This window comes from Gossypium hirsutum, chromosome D06, assembly GCF_007990345.1.
Source record: "Gossypium hirsutum isolate 1008001.06 chromosome D06, Gossypium_hirsutum_v2.1, whole genome shotgun sequence".
NCBI classification, from domain to species: domain Eukaryota; kingdom Viridiplantae; phylum Streptophyta; class Magnoliopsida; order Malvales; family Malvaceae; genus Gossypium; species Gossypium hirsutum.
The window spans coordinates 44,043,141-44,059,691 of NC_053442.1; the positions used below are offsets into that span (position 1 = coordinate 44,043,141).

Sequence of the window (16,551 nt, forward strand, 5' to 3'; positions counted from 1 at the left end):
AGTGATATATCCGGGCTAAGTCCCGAAGAGCATTCGTGCTAGTGATGTATCCGGGCTAAGTCTCGAAGAGCATTCGTGCTAGTGATATATCCGGGCTAAGTCCGAAGAGCATTCGTGCTAGTGATGTATCCGGGCTAAGTCTCGAAGAGCATTCGTGCTAATGATATATCCGGGCTAAGTCCGAAGAGCATTCGTGCTAGTGATGTATCCGGGCTAAGTCTCGAAGAGCATTCGTGCTAGTGATATATCCGTGCTAAACCCGAAGAGCATTCGTGCTGGTGTTATATCCGGGCTAGGTCCCGAAGAGCAATCATGCTAGTGACGTGTATTTGGGCCTTCGTGCCTAGTAGGCTTCGTGCCGGTAATTTGAGCAAAGTTTAAGTGTTCATTACTATACGAATTCAAATTTAAATGAGATGATATGTTTAAAAGTGTACATACATGATGTTTATAGACTTGGTTAAGTCATTTCAATGTGTAATAACGAATGAATAAGAGCACTATGTGTGTGAATGATTAGAGGCACTGTGTGTGTGCGAATTCCTTTAACCGAGCACTATGAGTGCGAGATCGGTCAGTGGGCACTAAGTGTGTGAAGTGGAATTCATGTAAGACCTCGTCTGGGACGAAGGCATTGATTTGAGATAGTGTGTAAGACCATGTCTGGGACATGGCATCGGCTCGACATGTGAGAATATGTAAGACCATATCTAGGATATGGCATTGTAAGAGCTATATGTGCTTAATGAGTATCCATAATGATTTCGAATGATTCAACGGGTATATTTAAGATGATAAATAAAGTAAGATCAGAATAAGTGATACAGGTATGTACGGAAGGTATGTGAAATCAAATGAAAGTAAAATTGGTGAGTTCATATTATATTATGTTATGTATACTAAAGAAGTGAATACGTAAAAGATGGTGGATATGTTGTTAAAAAGTAAATTCATGTTATAAATGTGTTACGGATTTAGTCTATGGAATGCTTGGTATATGAAGTCATATGTGCTATTGCTAAATGACCCCTATTTTTTTTTGTTAATCATATTCAAGAAATTATTTCGATTAAGTTCGACATTTGAAAGTCTGTAAGAATTTTTGAATGCTGATAATTTTGGATATATGGGTTATGTGCTAAAATAAACCCCATGCCGGTATACTATATGAGGCTTTATGCCAAATCGATTGTATACGGGTATCGTTAACGGTGATTGAATGTGCTAAATGAATTCAATGTTCAGGTATGTGGAAGTTGATTTCTTGTTGGAAATAGGTTAAGTTGAATAGTGAGATATGATGGAGTTATAAAGGATATTTATTGGGATGTTTGAGTATATGTGTACTTTCAGTCAGATTACAGCTTATACATGAATGAAAATGTGGGTTACAAATACGTGGGTTGATGATGTGAATTATACATGTTAATATGTGCTTAATATGTGTTTGAAATGCATTTGTGAATTAAATCAAGTGATTATTGCTTATGAAATCAAGAAAATGAGATATATGTGCATACTTGTAGAAATGTTTATGTATTTGTTTTAAGATAAGAAAATGATTTTTATAGATCGATGCGAAATCAATAATGAATTACAATTGCTATCAATTAGCTAATGTCTTTGTGGATATAATTCAATAAGAGGACGTTATCCTAAACTATGCATCGGTAGAAATTTTTGGGGACGAAAATTTCTTAAGTGGGGGAGAGTTGTGACAGCCCTAAATTGACCCTAGTCGGAAAGCGGTTTCGGGACCGCTAAACCGAGTCACCAAATTATTTGAATATGATAATTATTGTCTAAAATATGTGAATATGAATGTGTGAAAGTTTTAAGCTTTGATTTAGTTAATTGCATGTGAATTTAGTTAATAGGACTTATGTGTGACACTTTTGAAATATGATAGGTTAATCTATAAGGATCTATTAGTGCATGTAATCAAAGGGGTGGACTTGCATGTCAATTTCCCCCATTTAATTACTAATGGCCGGCCATGACAAAGGGTGATGGGTAAAACATGTCATAGACATGTTGTGTTAATGGTTTATGTTAGAAATAATAAAATAAGGGGTTAGTAATAAAATAAGGAGATGGAGGGTGATAAAAACAAAGTCCCATCATCTTTTTTTCATCTTGCCGAAACCATAAGGAAAGGAAAAAAGAAAAATGGAAGGAAGAACACCTAAGGCATTCGGCCATCTTGTATTGGGAATTAAGGTATGATTTCATATGTTTTTCTTTGGATTTTGAGATATTTAAATTGGTTTTAAAGCTCCTAAAATGACCCATGTATGTGATTTTGTGTTTGGGATGCATGAAACATTCGATCATGAGCTCAATGGGTTACATTGTGTATGTTTTGGTAATTTGTGAGGAGAAATGTTTCTAATTGAGTATAAACAAACTAAATTACTATATGTGGCTCAAATGAGCTTGAGTAGTCGGCTAATGAAGTTAGTTGAGTTATAATACTTGTTTAATAATAAAAAGAACATGAGCTTAATGCTCAAATAGCATTCGGCTTTGGACTAAGTTAAATTAGTTAAGAATGAGTTCCAAGATAGTGAATTATGTGTTAAAAGAGGATTTAGGTTGTATATACGTGTTTAGATTGAAAACAAGAGGCTATGTTAGCTAATTGAGGGATTCGGCCATGGTATTATAGTGAATAAAATTTGAACAAGGGTTTTAATTGTATGATAGGTTTTCGGATATGGTTGATTGGATAATAAATTGGTGTGGGTGTTTTCAATGAGATATGTACAATTATAAGTTAAATTTAAGGTTTGTTAAATTTATCCTTATCATTGCCGAATGAGTTCAATGGCTACAGAAAATTGTTAAGTGCTTAGTTAATGTGCATTCGGTCATTTAGGATAAGTATACATTTGATAATGTTTTGATACTTTGAAATGGAATTTAATTATTAATGAGTTATAAGCTTGTTGAATTTTGAGATGTAATTGGGAGTAAATTTGATATGAGCATACTTTGTTAATGACATATTGATAAATGTTGAGTTACGATACCATGATATTAAGCTTAGAGGCATTCGATCATGAGATGGATTAAGGTGAACTAAATGATATTCGGCAATGGTACTTTTTACATGAGAAATTCGGTGTTAATTGTATTAAATGAGGTTGAGGTAGTTGCCGAATGTGTTTATAATTAAGTAAGGTTAATAATAGAGCAATGAGTGGCTAGTAGAATCTAGTTAGTCCTCTTATTGTATTCGGCCATGAGTTTGTATAATTGGTTTGTAATAGATTAAATTTGTTTATTCAAGCTCAAGAGCTGAAGGAGTCTAATTCGGATAAGAGAGAAAGCTACCTAACCGAATAGTCGATCTGTAATCGTTCGACAACTTCCGAGGTAAGTTCTTAAGTAATTGAGTTTGATTCCTTTGTAAGTTTTAAGTGATTAAACGTTGAGTAAATTCAATTATAATAGGACATGATGAGTTGATTTAATAAGATATGATGTGGCCATAATATGTTCTAAGCTCAAATGGTAAGTTCTTAAGTGTTTGAGCTTGGGAATTTAAGGGTAATTTGAAATAGTCTGCTTAGGACAGCAGCAGTAACGTGACTTTAGAAAATCACTATAAATTGTTGGTGTGGAATTATAGGCTGCATAAAATATGTAATCAAGGCTTAATTAGTCTAGTTTCTTATAAAAGAGACCTTGTGAGCAAAGAAATTTCCTATAAAGAGATATTTAAAGTTGTGTGAGACGGTGTCAGAATGACTCCGAAATCCCCTGTTCGGTTTTTAGAAAATCATTATAAATTTTACAAAAATGGTTATAAGATAAAATTTATATGCTTAGACTCCTTAATGAGTCTAGTTTCAAGTGAAATCAAATACAACACATTTTGAATTCTGTAAAATGAGAAATTTGATTCGTAGTGAAGAGTGGTCAGATTAGTCAAACAGTGAAACAGGGGAAACTTTAAGAAAAATCTGGTATTGATTGGCCAAACCTAAAATTCTAAAAATTTTATGGATGGAAGATATACGAGTCTATATTCAGGAAAAATTAACGGAAAGTGATTTGGAGTTTTGTAGCTCCAGTTATAAATAATTTAGTGACTATTGCTCAGGAAAAACAGCTTGTGCTGAATTTGAGATTATGTTGTAAACCTTGATAAACTTGTTTTAGTTGCTCATAAGCTATTGATTAAACCCATACTTGAATTCTAAATCGTGATATTGTAAGTTTATGAGTATTCGAATATGAAATGATAGTATGGCGTAAAATTGAATTATTCATTGGAAAGTGATGGATGTAGATTCGGCCAAGACCAAGTCTGTACATGATAGTATATGTGGTATGTGAAGTATATTTGAATAAATGTGAAAGTGTATATATGTGATAAGGCCTAATGACCGATGTGATGAATGTGAAAGTGTATATATGTGATAAGGCCGAATGGCCAATGTGATGAATGTGAAAGTGTATATATATGTGATAAGGCCTAATGGCCGATGTGATGAATGTGAAAGTGTATATATGTGATAAGGCCTAATAGCCAATGTGATGAATGTGAAAGTGTATATATGTGATAAGGCCGAATGGCCAATGTGATGAATGTGAAAGTGTATATATATGTGATAAGGCCTAATGGCCGATGTGATGAATGTGGAAGTGTATATATGTGATAAGGCCTAATAGCCGATGTGATGAATGTGAAAGTGTATATATGTGATAAGGCCGAATGGCCAATGTGATGAATGTGAAAGTGTATATATATGTGATAAGGCCTAATGGCCAATGTGATGAATGTGAAAGTGTATATATGTGATAAGGCCGAATGGCCAATGTGATGAATGTGAAAGTGTATATATGTGATAGGGCCGAGTGGCCAACGTGATGGATGTGAAAGTGTATAACTGTGATATGTCCCGAAGGGCATTTGTGTCAGTACTATATCCGGGTTAAAACCCCGCAGGCTTTATGCGAGAATATTATCACTGATTAATGTCCGTAGGCTTCGTGCTCGTACTATATCCGAGCTCTAAAGACCCGATGACTACGTGTGGAGATTTTGTCCGGGTAAGACCCGATAACTTCATGTGGAGATTTCGTCTGAGCTAAAGGTCTCACCGATAATCTGAGTAGAGGTTAAAGCTATAAGATTTCATGATAAGAATTGCTTATAAATATATTCAATGCGAAAGGTTAAACAGGTATGTACTCCAAGTTTATAGGTGAGCTTGATTTGAACTAAATCATAAGGTAGTTATGTGATGCATACGAGAGCAATCTATGAGACGATTCCTATGATTATGTGACATCGGATCAGTGTGAGAGGTTATGTGAAATCATACAATATATCTATGTCACATGAGCTCACTTTTATGTGAAAGTTTATCTGCCTATTGTATATGATGAGATGTGCATATTCGGTAAAGGGATGGTATGCCCGAAGGAAGAGTGAAATAAAAATACGAACAACTATGTTCTAATTTGATTGTTATCTGTTGACACTGCTTAAAACTTACTAAGCATTGTAATGCTTACTCCGTTTACTTTGTTTTCTCTGTTTTATAGATCTCATTACGAAGCTACAAGCTCGGGATCGTCAGCAACTAGTCACACTATCACTATCCACTGTTTGGTACTGCTATGTTTTGGATTATCTTATGGCATGTATAAAATAGACTAGTGGCGGAAGAATATTTTGGTTAATGTATATAAGCCATGCGAAAATGGCATCTTTTGAATGTTTACTTAGAGAAGTTTAAATTTTATCCCTGGCTGTGCTTAGTACTTATCTAAATGAATGACCTTTATTTCAAGAAAAAGTTCAAAATTTTACGGTTCTGACATGAGTTACAAGCCCGGTAATGCCCCTTACCTATTCCGGCGACGGTCACGGGATAAGGGTGTTACAACTCCCACCTATAAATACCCCTTCACCTATTCATTCAACAAACCTCTCATTCCACACTTCTCCATCTCTTTTACTCATTTTCTCCCTTCCAAAACCTCTATTTGTTTCCCATTTTTCCCTTGTACTTTCCGTTGTCGATTTACTTCTTGGAAAAGATCCTTCAACCACCTTGGGTAGTAGCATTCAAGTGCTTATAAAAGTCGTGGAATAACAGAACAAGCGGAGAAGGAGAGGAGCAAACTAGTCTGGCTTTGGAGAAACACGGGATTTAATTCTAGTTTCCTATCCTTTAACTTTCTTTGTTTTTGTTATGAACATGTCTATGAATATTTGTTATGTTCTTATTATAAATTTAATAAACATGGCTTCAATTTAATTTATTTTAGGTTGTTTTCATTTCATCTACTTAAGTTATTAAAATCATGTTTGTGTTGTTATTGGTCTTGGTAAATTGTTTGATTAACTAAAACCATGATTTTGTTATACTTGCATTATAATTGTAAGGTAACTAATGAATTAATTATTAATCGTATTGAAATTGTAATTAATTGACACAATACTTAATCAATGCATGTTTAATCTTCTAAGGTAGCTGAGGGTTAAATTAGTGATGATATTAAACGATACATTAGCCTTTCATAACTTGCAAGATTATTGTGATTAAATTGTTTCAATGTAGGAATATATTGTTAGTTCACTTAATCTTTTACTTGCTTATTAAAATTGATTAATTATTTGAATTGGCATAGTAATATGTTCAAGGGATTAGTTAATTTGGTAAGTCGGTATGTGCTCTAAGTTAACAAATTGCCAAGTTGTCGTGAATTTATTCGTAACAAGATGAACATTGTTTTAGTAATATTAAGTTAAGAAATGTAATTGATCTAACACCATTATGTCATATTGATTAAACTTGTTTTTTAGAAATCGTGCATTGGAATTTTTACCTTTTAATTTTCTTAGTTAATTTATTTAGTTAAAATCTAGTTTTATTAAGCCTTTTTTCAAAACAAATGCTTTTCCTTCACCAAAGTGCTTTTAATTGCATTTTGTAAATATTTTCTTACATAGTCCCTACAGGTACAATAACTCAATATTTACTTGTCACTTTATTACTTGTTGCGAATGTGTACACTTGCATATTTCCATTGTTCCACCTTTTACTATTCTTGAACCGCCAGAACTAGCCACAAGAACAGCTGACTTGCTGAATCCTTTATTTTTATAACTGGTGAAATGTGAATCTTTCCTTGAAGTTGAGAAGGTATGATCCTTTGGTTTCTTAAAATTAGAGGGATGAGGAGGGCTCGATCTGACTTGCTTCATTTTCTCTCATTCAAAGCTTTTGCTTAGTTCTTTGATAATTGTATCCATCTTTTGGGTCTTGTCTATTATTTTTGCCAAAGTCTTGCATTATAAGGCTTCTACTAAGGTGTGAATCACATCCCTAAGCCCCCACTCAAAATTATCTCACATTTCCTTTTTCTGTTTGGAACATACTCTTGGCATAGCGACTAAGCCGAAGAAATTTATGCTCATATTCCAGCACAGTTAATCCACCTTGCCTCAAATAAAAAATATCATTTTTTATTTGCTCGACAAACATTTGGTTGATGTATCTTTCTCTTAACTTTCCTAAGAAGGAATCTCACTCAATCAATGGTTCTGGGGTAGCGCTAACCAATGTATCCCACCATTAGTACGCTTCTCCTTCTAACAAAGATACGATGCATCAAAGAGTATCTTCATGATTACATTTTAGTTCCTTGATCACTCTACAAAACTGAGACAACCGCTGCTCATATACCGTAGGGTCACCCCCTTTATCGCCAAGAAATTCCTAGGCACCTTTCTTTTGAATTTCTCAAACAAGATTAGTCCTAGAGGGAGCCAAAGCAAATGCAGAGGGAGCAGGATGCACTGGGCATAACTCTTTAGGGTGTGGTTGCAACGGTTGCTACTGTTCTTGCTACTATTTTTCTATTTCATTTCCCAAGAATTGTTTGAACAATAGAGTCATCATGGTGAAGTAACATGTTCCAAAACGCATTTCCTGCATTCCCAATGTTATTATTGTTTGCTGTAGTAGCATTTTCCTTGGTGGGAACATGACTTTCCATGTCCTCCCCTATTGTTTCTCTTGAACTTTCAGACATCTTTCTTATCTTATTACAAAAGAAAATTTATCTTAGAGCAAAATAAAAAAGACTAAGCTAAAGGTGTGTTATGCATGGTAAGGGTGTGACATTGCCTTTGGTTTCATGAGAACCGGCTAAACTTTTGTTTTGATACCAAAACTTGTAATGCCTCATACCCGAACCTTAAGGAGGATTTAGGAATGGCTTGTTACTGCCTTACGTCGTTTCCTTTTTCCCAAACAATTTGAAAAGAAGTTAGACTTTATCAAAGCTAAATTAAGATAACAAAATTTTGAAATAGTAAATTATGAAGTAAACCATTACAAATCGAAGCCATAAACATCATTACAAAAGTTATGGAAACTTATAAATTGACGAATACAATTTTAGATACAAAATATTGTTCTTTAAAATCCTAAGCCTCAATACCACCCCAATTGTCATGCATAACACAAAACCATTAGATGTCTTACAATAGAAAATATATCCCCTAGCATGGTCATTGGTGATTCCTTTACATCTTGAATGATTATGAGAAGGAAAGGTAATAGAGTAAGTTTATATAACTTAGTAAATTCCAGAGCAGACACTAAGATGACTATACATACGATAAACAAATGAACCTTCCCAACTCAGTAAAGCTCATAGTATGCCGATTAGTGAATATTATACAAGAGTAAACTTTATACAATTGAACCATTGGCGAAAACTATAGACAAGCAATTTGCCCATTGGTGAATACTATACACAAGCAGAATTTATACAATTTGCCCATTGGTGAAATAGTGAGCTTACACAGATCTTATAGAATACTAAGTTCCTTTGGAGCATACATACACCCATGCATTCATACAGACAACCTTCTTCATGTTGGGCAAAAACCCTTGTTTGTGTTCAGAGATCATATCACATGTACATTTATTTTCCTTTGTTATGTCCTGCCAATTTGGTTTGCAATAACATTTGCCGTACATGAGGCTATATAACCAGTCTCATGTATTGTGATCTACCAGTTTAATGCCCATATCATTGAAGGCAACCCTGTGATTTCATTTCCTTTTTTTTTCAGACCTTATAACTCTTTTTAGAGTATGCGAGTATTAACTCAACATGAAGGAAAGCCCTTATAACGTTCATGCAAATATGCCAGACTAGACCCTTTACAATAAGCATTCATTACTTTGGTGCAAACACTTTTCCTTTACAGAATAGGTAAGCTTACCTTATACTAGACATAAATAAAAACATAAAGAGTTATCTTGGGATAGTAAGAACCTTGCCCTTATCTAGGGAGCTTTTAGAAGTTTCTTGAGTTATAACACGACTAGTTAACTTATCAGATCATTTTACCAAAAACTAAACATATCTAACAAGAGTGTTAAGAGGAAACCCAGAATCCGAAAGTTTCCTCATTATTTCCCTTAAACTAACCTCGAAGCATAAAACCATAGGGCATCGTAAATAACCATGAAAATAACTTGAGTTTCATCGATATTTACCAAATACCAACGTCGGTGGAGTTTGCTGAATAAAAAAAACTTGATCCTTTAGGAAAGTCTTAGCTCTCAAGTTTTCTTGGAAAATACAGATAAAGTTTTTAGAGAGAAATATTAATTTTGCCAAAGAAAGCACAAAACTTGGTTAGGAAGCCAATACTTGCTTTATATAAGTGCACACAGAAGGAAAAATTAGTGTGCAAGTTTATCCTCCAACTACCCTTCCTTTGGTACCATGACTAGTAACACTACACCAAAACATGCTTTTAGTGGCATTTTTAGTGGCGTTTGGACAAAAAACATCGCTAATAATCGAGAATTAGCGGCGCTTTACATAAAATACCGCTAAAGATCGAGAATTAGCGGCGCTTTTAGGAAAGCGCCGCTAAAAATGATCATTAGCGGCGTGTTTTGGGAAAATGCCGCAAAAAGCCTAAGCCCAATGGCATCGTAATCTGACCTTTCGGGGCTTTAGCAGCGTTTTTGAAAAAGCGCCGCTAATGATCGGGCTTTTAGTGGCGTTTTTGAAAAAGCGTAGCTAAGGCTCGGAGCTTTAGCGGCGTTTTTGAGAAAGCGTCGCTAATGCTCGAAACTTTAGCAGCGTTTTTGAGAAAGCGCCGCTAAAACATTTTATCTGTCTTTGTTTATTTATATTAATTAAAATTCAATTAATTTTTAATTGAATATTTGTTAAAAATGGATAAATTTGAAATAATGACACATAGAAAAATTTTGACATAAAAAACATTAAAAAATATTTGTTAAAAATGGAAAATTTAAAATACTATTATTTAAAATAATTTTAAAAATTTTTAGGTACATGACTGATTGATTTTTAATTTATATATTAAATAATTTCATATATAATTATAAAATATACGATAGTATTAATTTTAAAATATTTAATTAATTATCATTATAGTTTAAGGTTTAATATATATGGTTTAGGGTATATGGTTAATTTAGGATTTAAGGCCAGTTTAGGAGTTACAATTTTAACGTTTATAGATTATGGAATTAGGGATTATGGATTAGGGATTCTGGTTTAAGGGTTGTGATTTAGGGGTTAGGGGTTAGAGATTAAGAGTTAAGGATTTAGGGTTTATAAATTCAGTGTCAGGTTAGGCTTTAGGGTTTATATTAATTAGTGTGTTTTAATTTATATTAAATAAGATTTAGGAGTTAGGGGTTAGGGATTTAGGTTAGGGTTTAGGGTTTAAGGTTTAGGTTAATTAGTGTTTTTAAATTTATATATTAAATAAGGTTTATGGGTTAGTAGTTAGGGGTTAGGGATTTGGGTTTAAGAGTTAGTGATTTAGGGTTTAGAGACTCGAGGTCAGGTTAGGGTTTAAGGTTTAGATTAATTAGTATTTTTTAATTTATTTATTAATTAAGTTCTTATATAATTGTAAAAGAGGGGTTAGGGGTTAGGGGTTAGAGGTTAGAGGTTAGAGGTTAAGAATTAGGGATTAGGGGTTAGGGGTTATGGATAGGTAACTATCTATTTTGGATAGGGCCAAATTATAACAAATAAAAATGAAATACAAAAACTAAAATCATTCCACATCAAACATCTAGCAAAATAGTTATATTTTAGTTAGGAAAAAATATCTCTAATAAAATGGAGATTAGATCGAAAATTAATAATATAAAATCATGATTAACGTCTCAATCTTTAATAGAAATTTGATATGTGAGAGATTAATTGCTTACATTGGATAATTCTAACTTAATAATTAATTACAGCCATTTAATATTTTTTTCTTATTAAAATCTATGATATTTATTTTGGGAGTACTTAGTTTGTTTTAAAAAAATTTAATTTAAAAAATAATAAATATTTTATAAATGACTTAACTAATAATTTTTAACAAATAAAATAAAAAATTGTAGTAGAGCAAAATAACGTTGTTTTATTTAAAATAAAATAATTTTTTAACATATAAAAAATAAATAATAGCGGCATTTTTTAAAAATGCCGCAAAAATCATTTTAAAATGGCGCCATTTTACCCCAAATTTTCCCCCTGTGAAATCACTAATCTTCCCATGGCCATACCCGTTCCCTTTCTATTCACCAAGTTCTTTCTCCTATTACCCTTTCCCCTCTCCCTTTCTCTCTTTCCTCTTCACCTGACCCTATCAAAGGAACCTAGCTTTCCATCTCGCTACCAGACGACAATGTTTTGAACTCCTTCTTCACCGTTTTCTCTACTTCCCCTTTTTCTTCTGCTCTCCAATGGCTATCCCCGCCACAAACGTTTAACAAAAAAACACCCTTTTGTTTATACCCAATGCCAGTGTATCCACACGCGTTATGTCTTTTTAAACTGTAACCAAGACTATCAAGGTCCCTGAAGGCTTCGATTATGAGCTTTACAATAGGAATGACATCAACAGGATTTTGGGTCCTAAGGCTTCTTGTATCTCTTTCAAGGATTCTGCTTGTAGGTGCTTTGGGTACATGGTTTCCAAGAAGAAATACGTCTATACCGTTGATGATGACTGCTTTGTAAGCTCAAGCCTCGTCTCTTCCCTCTTCTATTTTTTGTTTTTGAATTTTGGGTTTTGGTGGGTTTCTCCGAAAACAGTCTTCATTTTAAAGATCTGGGTTTGATCCAACTTTTTTAATACTGTTTTACTTTTGGTTTTAAGTCTCGTGTAGAGCTTCACAGGAGACCTTGTATATGAAACTTGTTTAATATATTGCTAATTAGTTTAAATTCTTGGTAGATCCCAAAAGATGTAAATTATGTATGATCACAATCAACTTACTTTTACTGAATAAAAATGTCGCAGGTTAAAAGTTGTTTATGTTGCCTCTATTTTCTTCTATATATATAACTTTCGTTCCCTTCTTGAGTCTGTATGGACTTTATAGTACAGAATTTGTGTGTTAAGAATTGAGTTATTCTCTTGTTTCTAATGTTTGTAGGTTTCTTGTGGTTCTCCTTGTAGCATGTTGTTCATTTGTTGTTATTGGTGGTTTCCTGTTCTTCAACTTTAGGTAAATGATATGTTAGCGTAGTGAAACTTTTTTATGTACAACTTTTGTTGCAAAATCTTTTATGCCTTGATTATATTTCTTAAAAAATTTACCTCTTGATGTATGGATGTTTAGATCTTGACTTTGATTTTGGAATTTTGCATTTTGTTTGCTGTTTTGGTCACTTTAAAAAGCTATTTTCTTTAATGTAGTTTCCTATATTTTATTTGCTATTTGGATCTGCAATTACATAACATCTTTTGATATGTGTTCCATGTTATGTTTTCAACTCAATTCCTATTTTGGTTTGTCCAAAATTTAGTCATTTACCAATGTAATATAAGCTTTAGCTGCCTTTCCTAATAATGTTATGAAACATAGTGTTTTCTTCTTTTTTATTGTCTTTCATGTTTGATTTGTAAATCTTGAAATGTTGGTCTATTTTTGGATGCATATTATGTGTGTCTAATTGCTTTAGAGATGATTTTAGATCTTATATTAAAGACATATGACATTTCATTTGGTAAGTTTAAGGGCTAAAAAAAAAAATTAAATGGAGAGCTAAAATAACTTTGTTATAAATTTGGAGGGCCAAAAAAATCATTAGACCAAATAGAAATAAACATTTAAATACTAAATATATAAATATATATTAGTAATTTGATTCAGTAATGTGTCACCTAAGGACAAGGCATAGTTGAAGTTGTCAATAGAAATCTATAAATTAAAAAAGAAAAAAGTCATAAAAACTTCCTTGGAATCAGCTTTTGTCAACTAAACACATAAACGAAATAAATAAAAAACAAGTTCTGAAACATAAGATTGGTTGGAGAAATGAGAGATCTTTCTTCTCTAATTAATAAATTGAGAGGTTTAAAAGATTCTATTCAAGTGTAAGAGAGAAGAAGCAAATTTATGAAGGCAAGTTATTTGTCTCTGTAAGGAAAGAGTTACCCCATGAAATGAATGTTTGCTTGCGAGCCATTATAGTGGGAAGTGGTGCATTTAAACGAGTAAGTTATACATTGCTTGATGAGAGTGCAACTACCTCTCATCTCTCACTATTTATTTAATAATTTTTAAATATTCTTATTTTTATATCATATTCATGTCATCTTTTAATGATATTTTGTGTCTGTATTTTTTATTGCTTGCACGCTTTTTATTGCTTTTATTCTTTTATTTTATTTTTTAAATTGAAAGTGTTTATAAATTAGGTTCAACCCATTAAAAATTTATTCCTATATGAAAATGTATATACTTTATCATTAAATATAAATAAAATAAAATAGAGATGGAATCAAATTAAACGGATTTACTTTGCATTGGTATGACCATTTTTAATTTGGGCAAATAAAAGAAGGCCCCATAAGGGTTTCATACTTAGCTGGAAAGCTAAATTTATGATAATATATCGACCACCCAAAGACCTTGAATTAATGTTTAATCAACGTAGGTGACATTCTTGCTCATCCTTAATGAATTGCATGCTTTGGTTGTTGATTTTTATTTTTATTTAAAATATAAAGCAAGCCTAAGCTTAGACATCCACAACCTAAATCCCTACCATACAGACACAGTAACCAACAGGCAGGCTTAAAAAAAGTAGTGCTTTAATTGGGTTGTAGACATATACTCCCAGTTATGCTAGATGTTGGTACTAACAATCTAAAGCTAATTGAAGACCCACTTTGTGAGTAAAATATGTGCTTTTTTACTTTGTTATTTATAGAATGGAACATATGAAATGCTTGGTGGTACTTTGTTTTATTTACCGATTGTGGAGATTTCTTTTGACATGTTTCTCTTTGGGGGTTTGGACAGATTTAGGACTAAGACAACCAAGGTTAGAAGGGGAAGAATATTTATCAATTATTGATGAGTTCATTGAAGCGGTTTTAACACGTTGGCCTAAGGCTATTGTACAAGTTTCTCTCTTTCAGAAGTGAGACTTTTCTTTTATGCTCATACCATGATGTTTATTTGATGGTTACCCCATTTAGTTTGAGGATTTTCAAATGAAGTGGGCCTTTGAAACTCTGAAACACTATCGGGAAAGGTTTTGCATGTTTAATGATGACGTACAGGTGAGCACTTGGCCCAGGAAATTGCTACTTTTATGGATAGGATTAGATTCTAGTGCAACTTAGATTGCTGCAGCATCACTATGAATGCCACCAATATTAGAAAGTTGTGCTTACTTAATTCTCTTAGGGAACTGCTAGAGTTGCACTTGCTGGATTGTTAGGAACTGTAAGAGCACAAGGTCGATCTTTGGATGATTTTCCAAACCACAAGATTGTTGTGGTGGGAGCTGGAAGGTATTTGGCTGACTTATAAAGCTTGGTCTTTCAATCTTTCACCATAATTTTTCTACGGCTCCTTGCATCCATTCCCTCACAGCTTTATTTCTCATAAAAACTTTTCTTTCTGGCTTCTAGTGCAGGGCTTGGTGTTCTTAGCATGGCTATTCAAGCTGTTGTAAGGATGACAGGAAATGCAGAAACGACTGCACAGAACTTCTTCCTATTTGATAAAGATGTACAATTTTGTACCTCCTTTCTAGCTTTTTTTATCCTATTTGTGCAAAGCCTTTTATGTTCTTTTAGAGATGTAACGTCCTTTCTCTTGTGTAATGAAGATGTGGATTTTATGAACTAATCATGTAAAATTTTTTTGCTAAAATATCATCTGCGGATTTCTTTTTATGATATCTACTTCATTCATAGTTTTCTTTTTCTTTTTAGTTTCTTACTTATACGAGAAAATCATTATGGCTTGACTCTAGGAATCTAAATTTTCTAATTTTTTAATTGTGTTATTAATTTATTATTTTAAATTCTAAAATTAAATTCATTAATTTTTATATTTAGTTTTAAATTTAAAAATTTCATAGAAAATTTAATTTAAATAATATTTTTTTATTTATCCTTAACAAGTATATTTAAATTTCAAATTTAAAAAATAAAACATAATATAATATTTATTGTAAAAATAAATATTATTTGATTAAAATAATTTTTTTAAAGGTTATGTTTTTAGCGACGTTTTTATGAGCAGCGTCGCTAAAGGTTTGTTCTTTTGCGGCGTTTGTGACAAAAGCGTCGCTAAAGGTCATGTTCTTTATCGGTGTTTGTGACAAAAGCGCCGCTAAAGGTCATGATCTTTAGCGATATTTTTTCACATAAACACCGCTAAATTTAGTGGCGTCGTCTATAGCGGCACTTTTTACGGTGCTTGGACTTTTAGTGGCACCTAAAAGTGCTGCTAAAGGCCTAAAAAACGCCGCTAAAAGTCTATTTTGCTGTAGTGTAATATTCTCTCTCATCTTAAATGCATGTCTTTTCAATTTCAGAAACCTTGTCCTTAGGCCAAATAAATGGTTTCAAATAAAATAATAACAAAGTCAATATTCTTTTAAACTAAGGGCTTAACACTTAAAGAATAAGCATTGACGTCTATCAGCTGTGGTGGCATATACCCTTGAACGGGGGTCCACCAGACCACCAAGCTCGCTTTAATTAATACTTTGCCCAAATACGCATTCTATAGTCTTCGAGCACTTAGTCATATCAGGTACCATATTCACTCAGAACTTATTCTATAAGTCTTGCTTCTAATAACAGTACTCGAATACTATGGCTTTGCTAAGCGAGATGTTACAAGATACCCGTTTGACATCATTTCTCCTCTAGTTGCATTGTTTGATGCATCCGTGTGTACCTTATATGATTTCAAATAATTTGATAAAGCAAGTACGGGCTCTCTTGTCATTACTTGCTTAAAAACAAAGGATCCCAATCTCACACCTTACCATTCTGATAAGGGTGCAATGATTTTGAAGTAGCCTTCAATGAAGCATTTGTAATAGTTTTCCAACTTAAGGGAAGACTACAACTCTGTTACCTTGGTTAGTTGTTCCCAATCAACAGCTACTCAAATTTTGCTTTCATCCATTTCCATTTTGCCACCTCTCACAATGTGGCCTAAAAAGGGTACCTCTGATAAGCTATTTAAGCAAGTATAGTAG

General features: G+C 33.0%; 1 protein-coding gene across 2 annotated transcripts; it reads left to right on the plus strand.

Moving 5' to 3' along the window:
- The first annotated feature begins 11,512 nt into the window (after positions 1-11,512).
- Positions 11,513-15,227, plus strand: LOC107901678 (NAD-dependent malic enzyme 2, mitochondrial). 2 transcript variants are annotated; one of them, XM_041095815.1, is made up of 5 exons: positions 11,513-12,047; positions 12,471-12,542; positions 14,346-14,608; positions 14,736-14,842; positions 14,963-15,227. In XM_041095815.1, exons 3-5 carry the CDS (start codon positions 14,540-14,542, stop codon positions 15,180-15,182), a joined length of 396 nt encoding a protein of 131 aa, XP_040951749.1. In that variant the 5' UTR covers positions 11,513-12,047; positions 12,471-12,542; positions 14,346-14,539; the 3' UTR covers positions 15,183-15,227. The 2 variants fall into 2 exon arrangements, with proteins under 2 accessions (XP_040951749.1, XP_040951750.1); XM_041095816.1 differs by lacking the exon at positions 12,471-12,542 and having other exon boundaries at positions 11,562-12,047.
- The last annotated feature ends 1,324 nt before the right edge of the window (positions 15,228-16,551 follow it).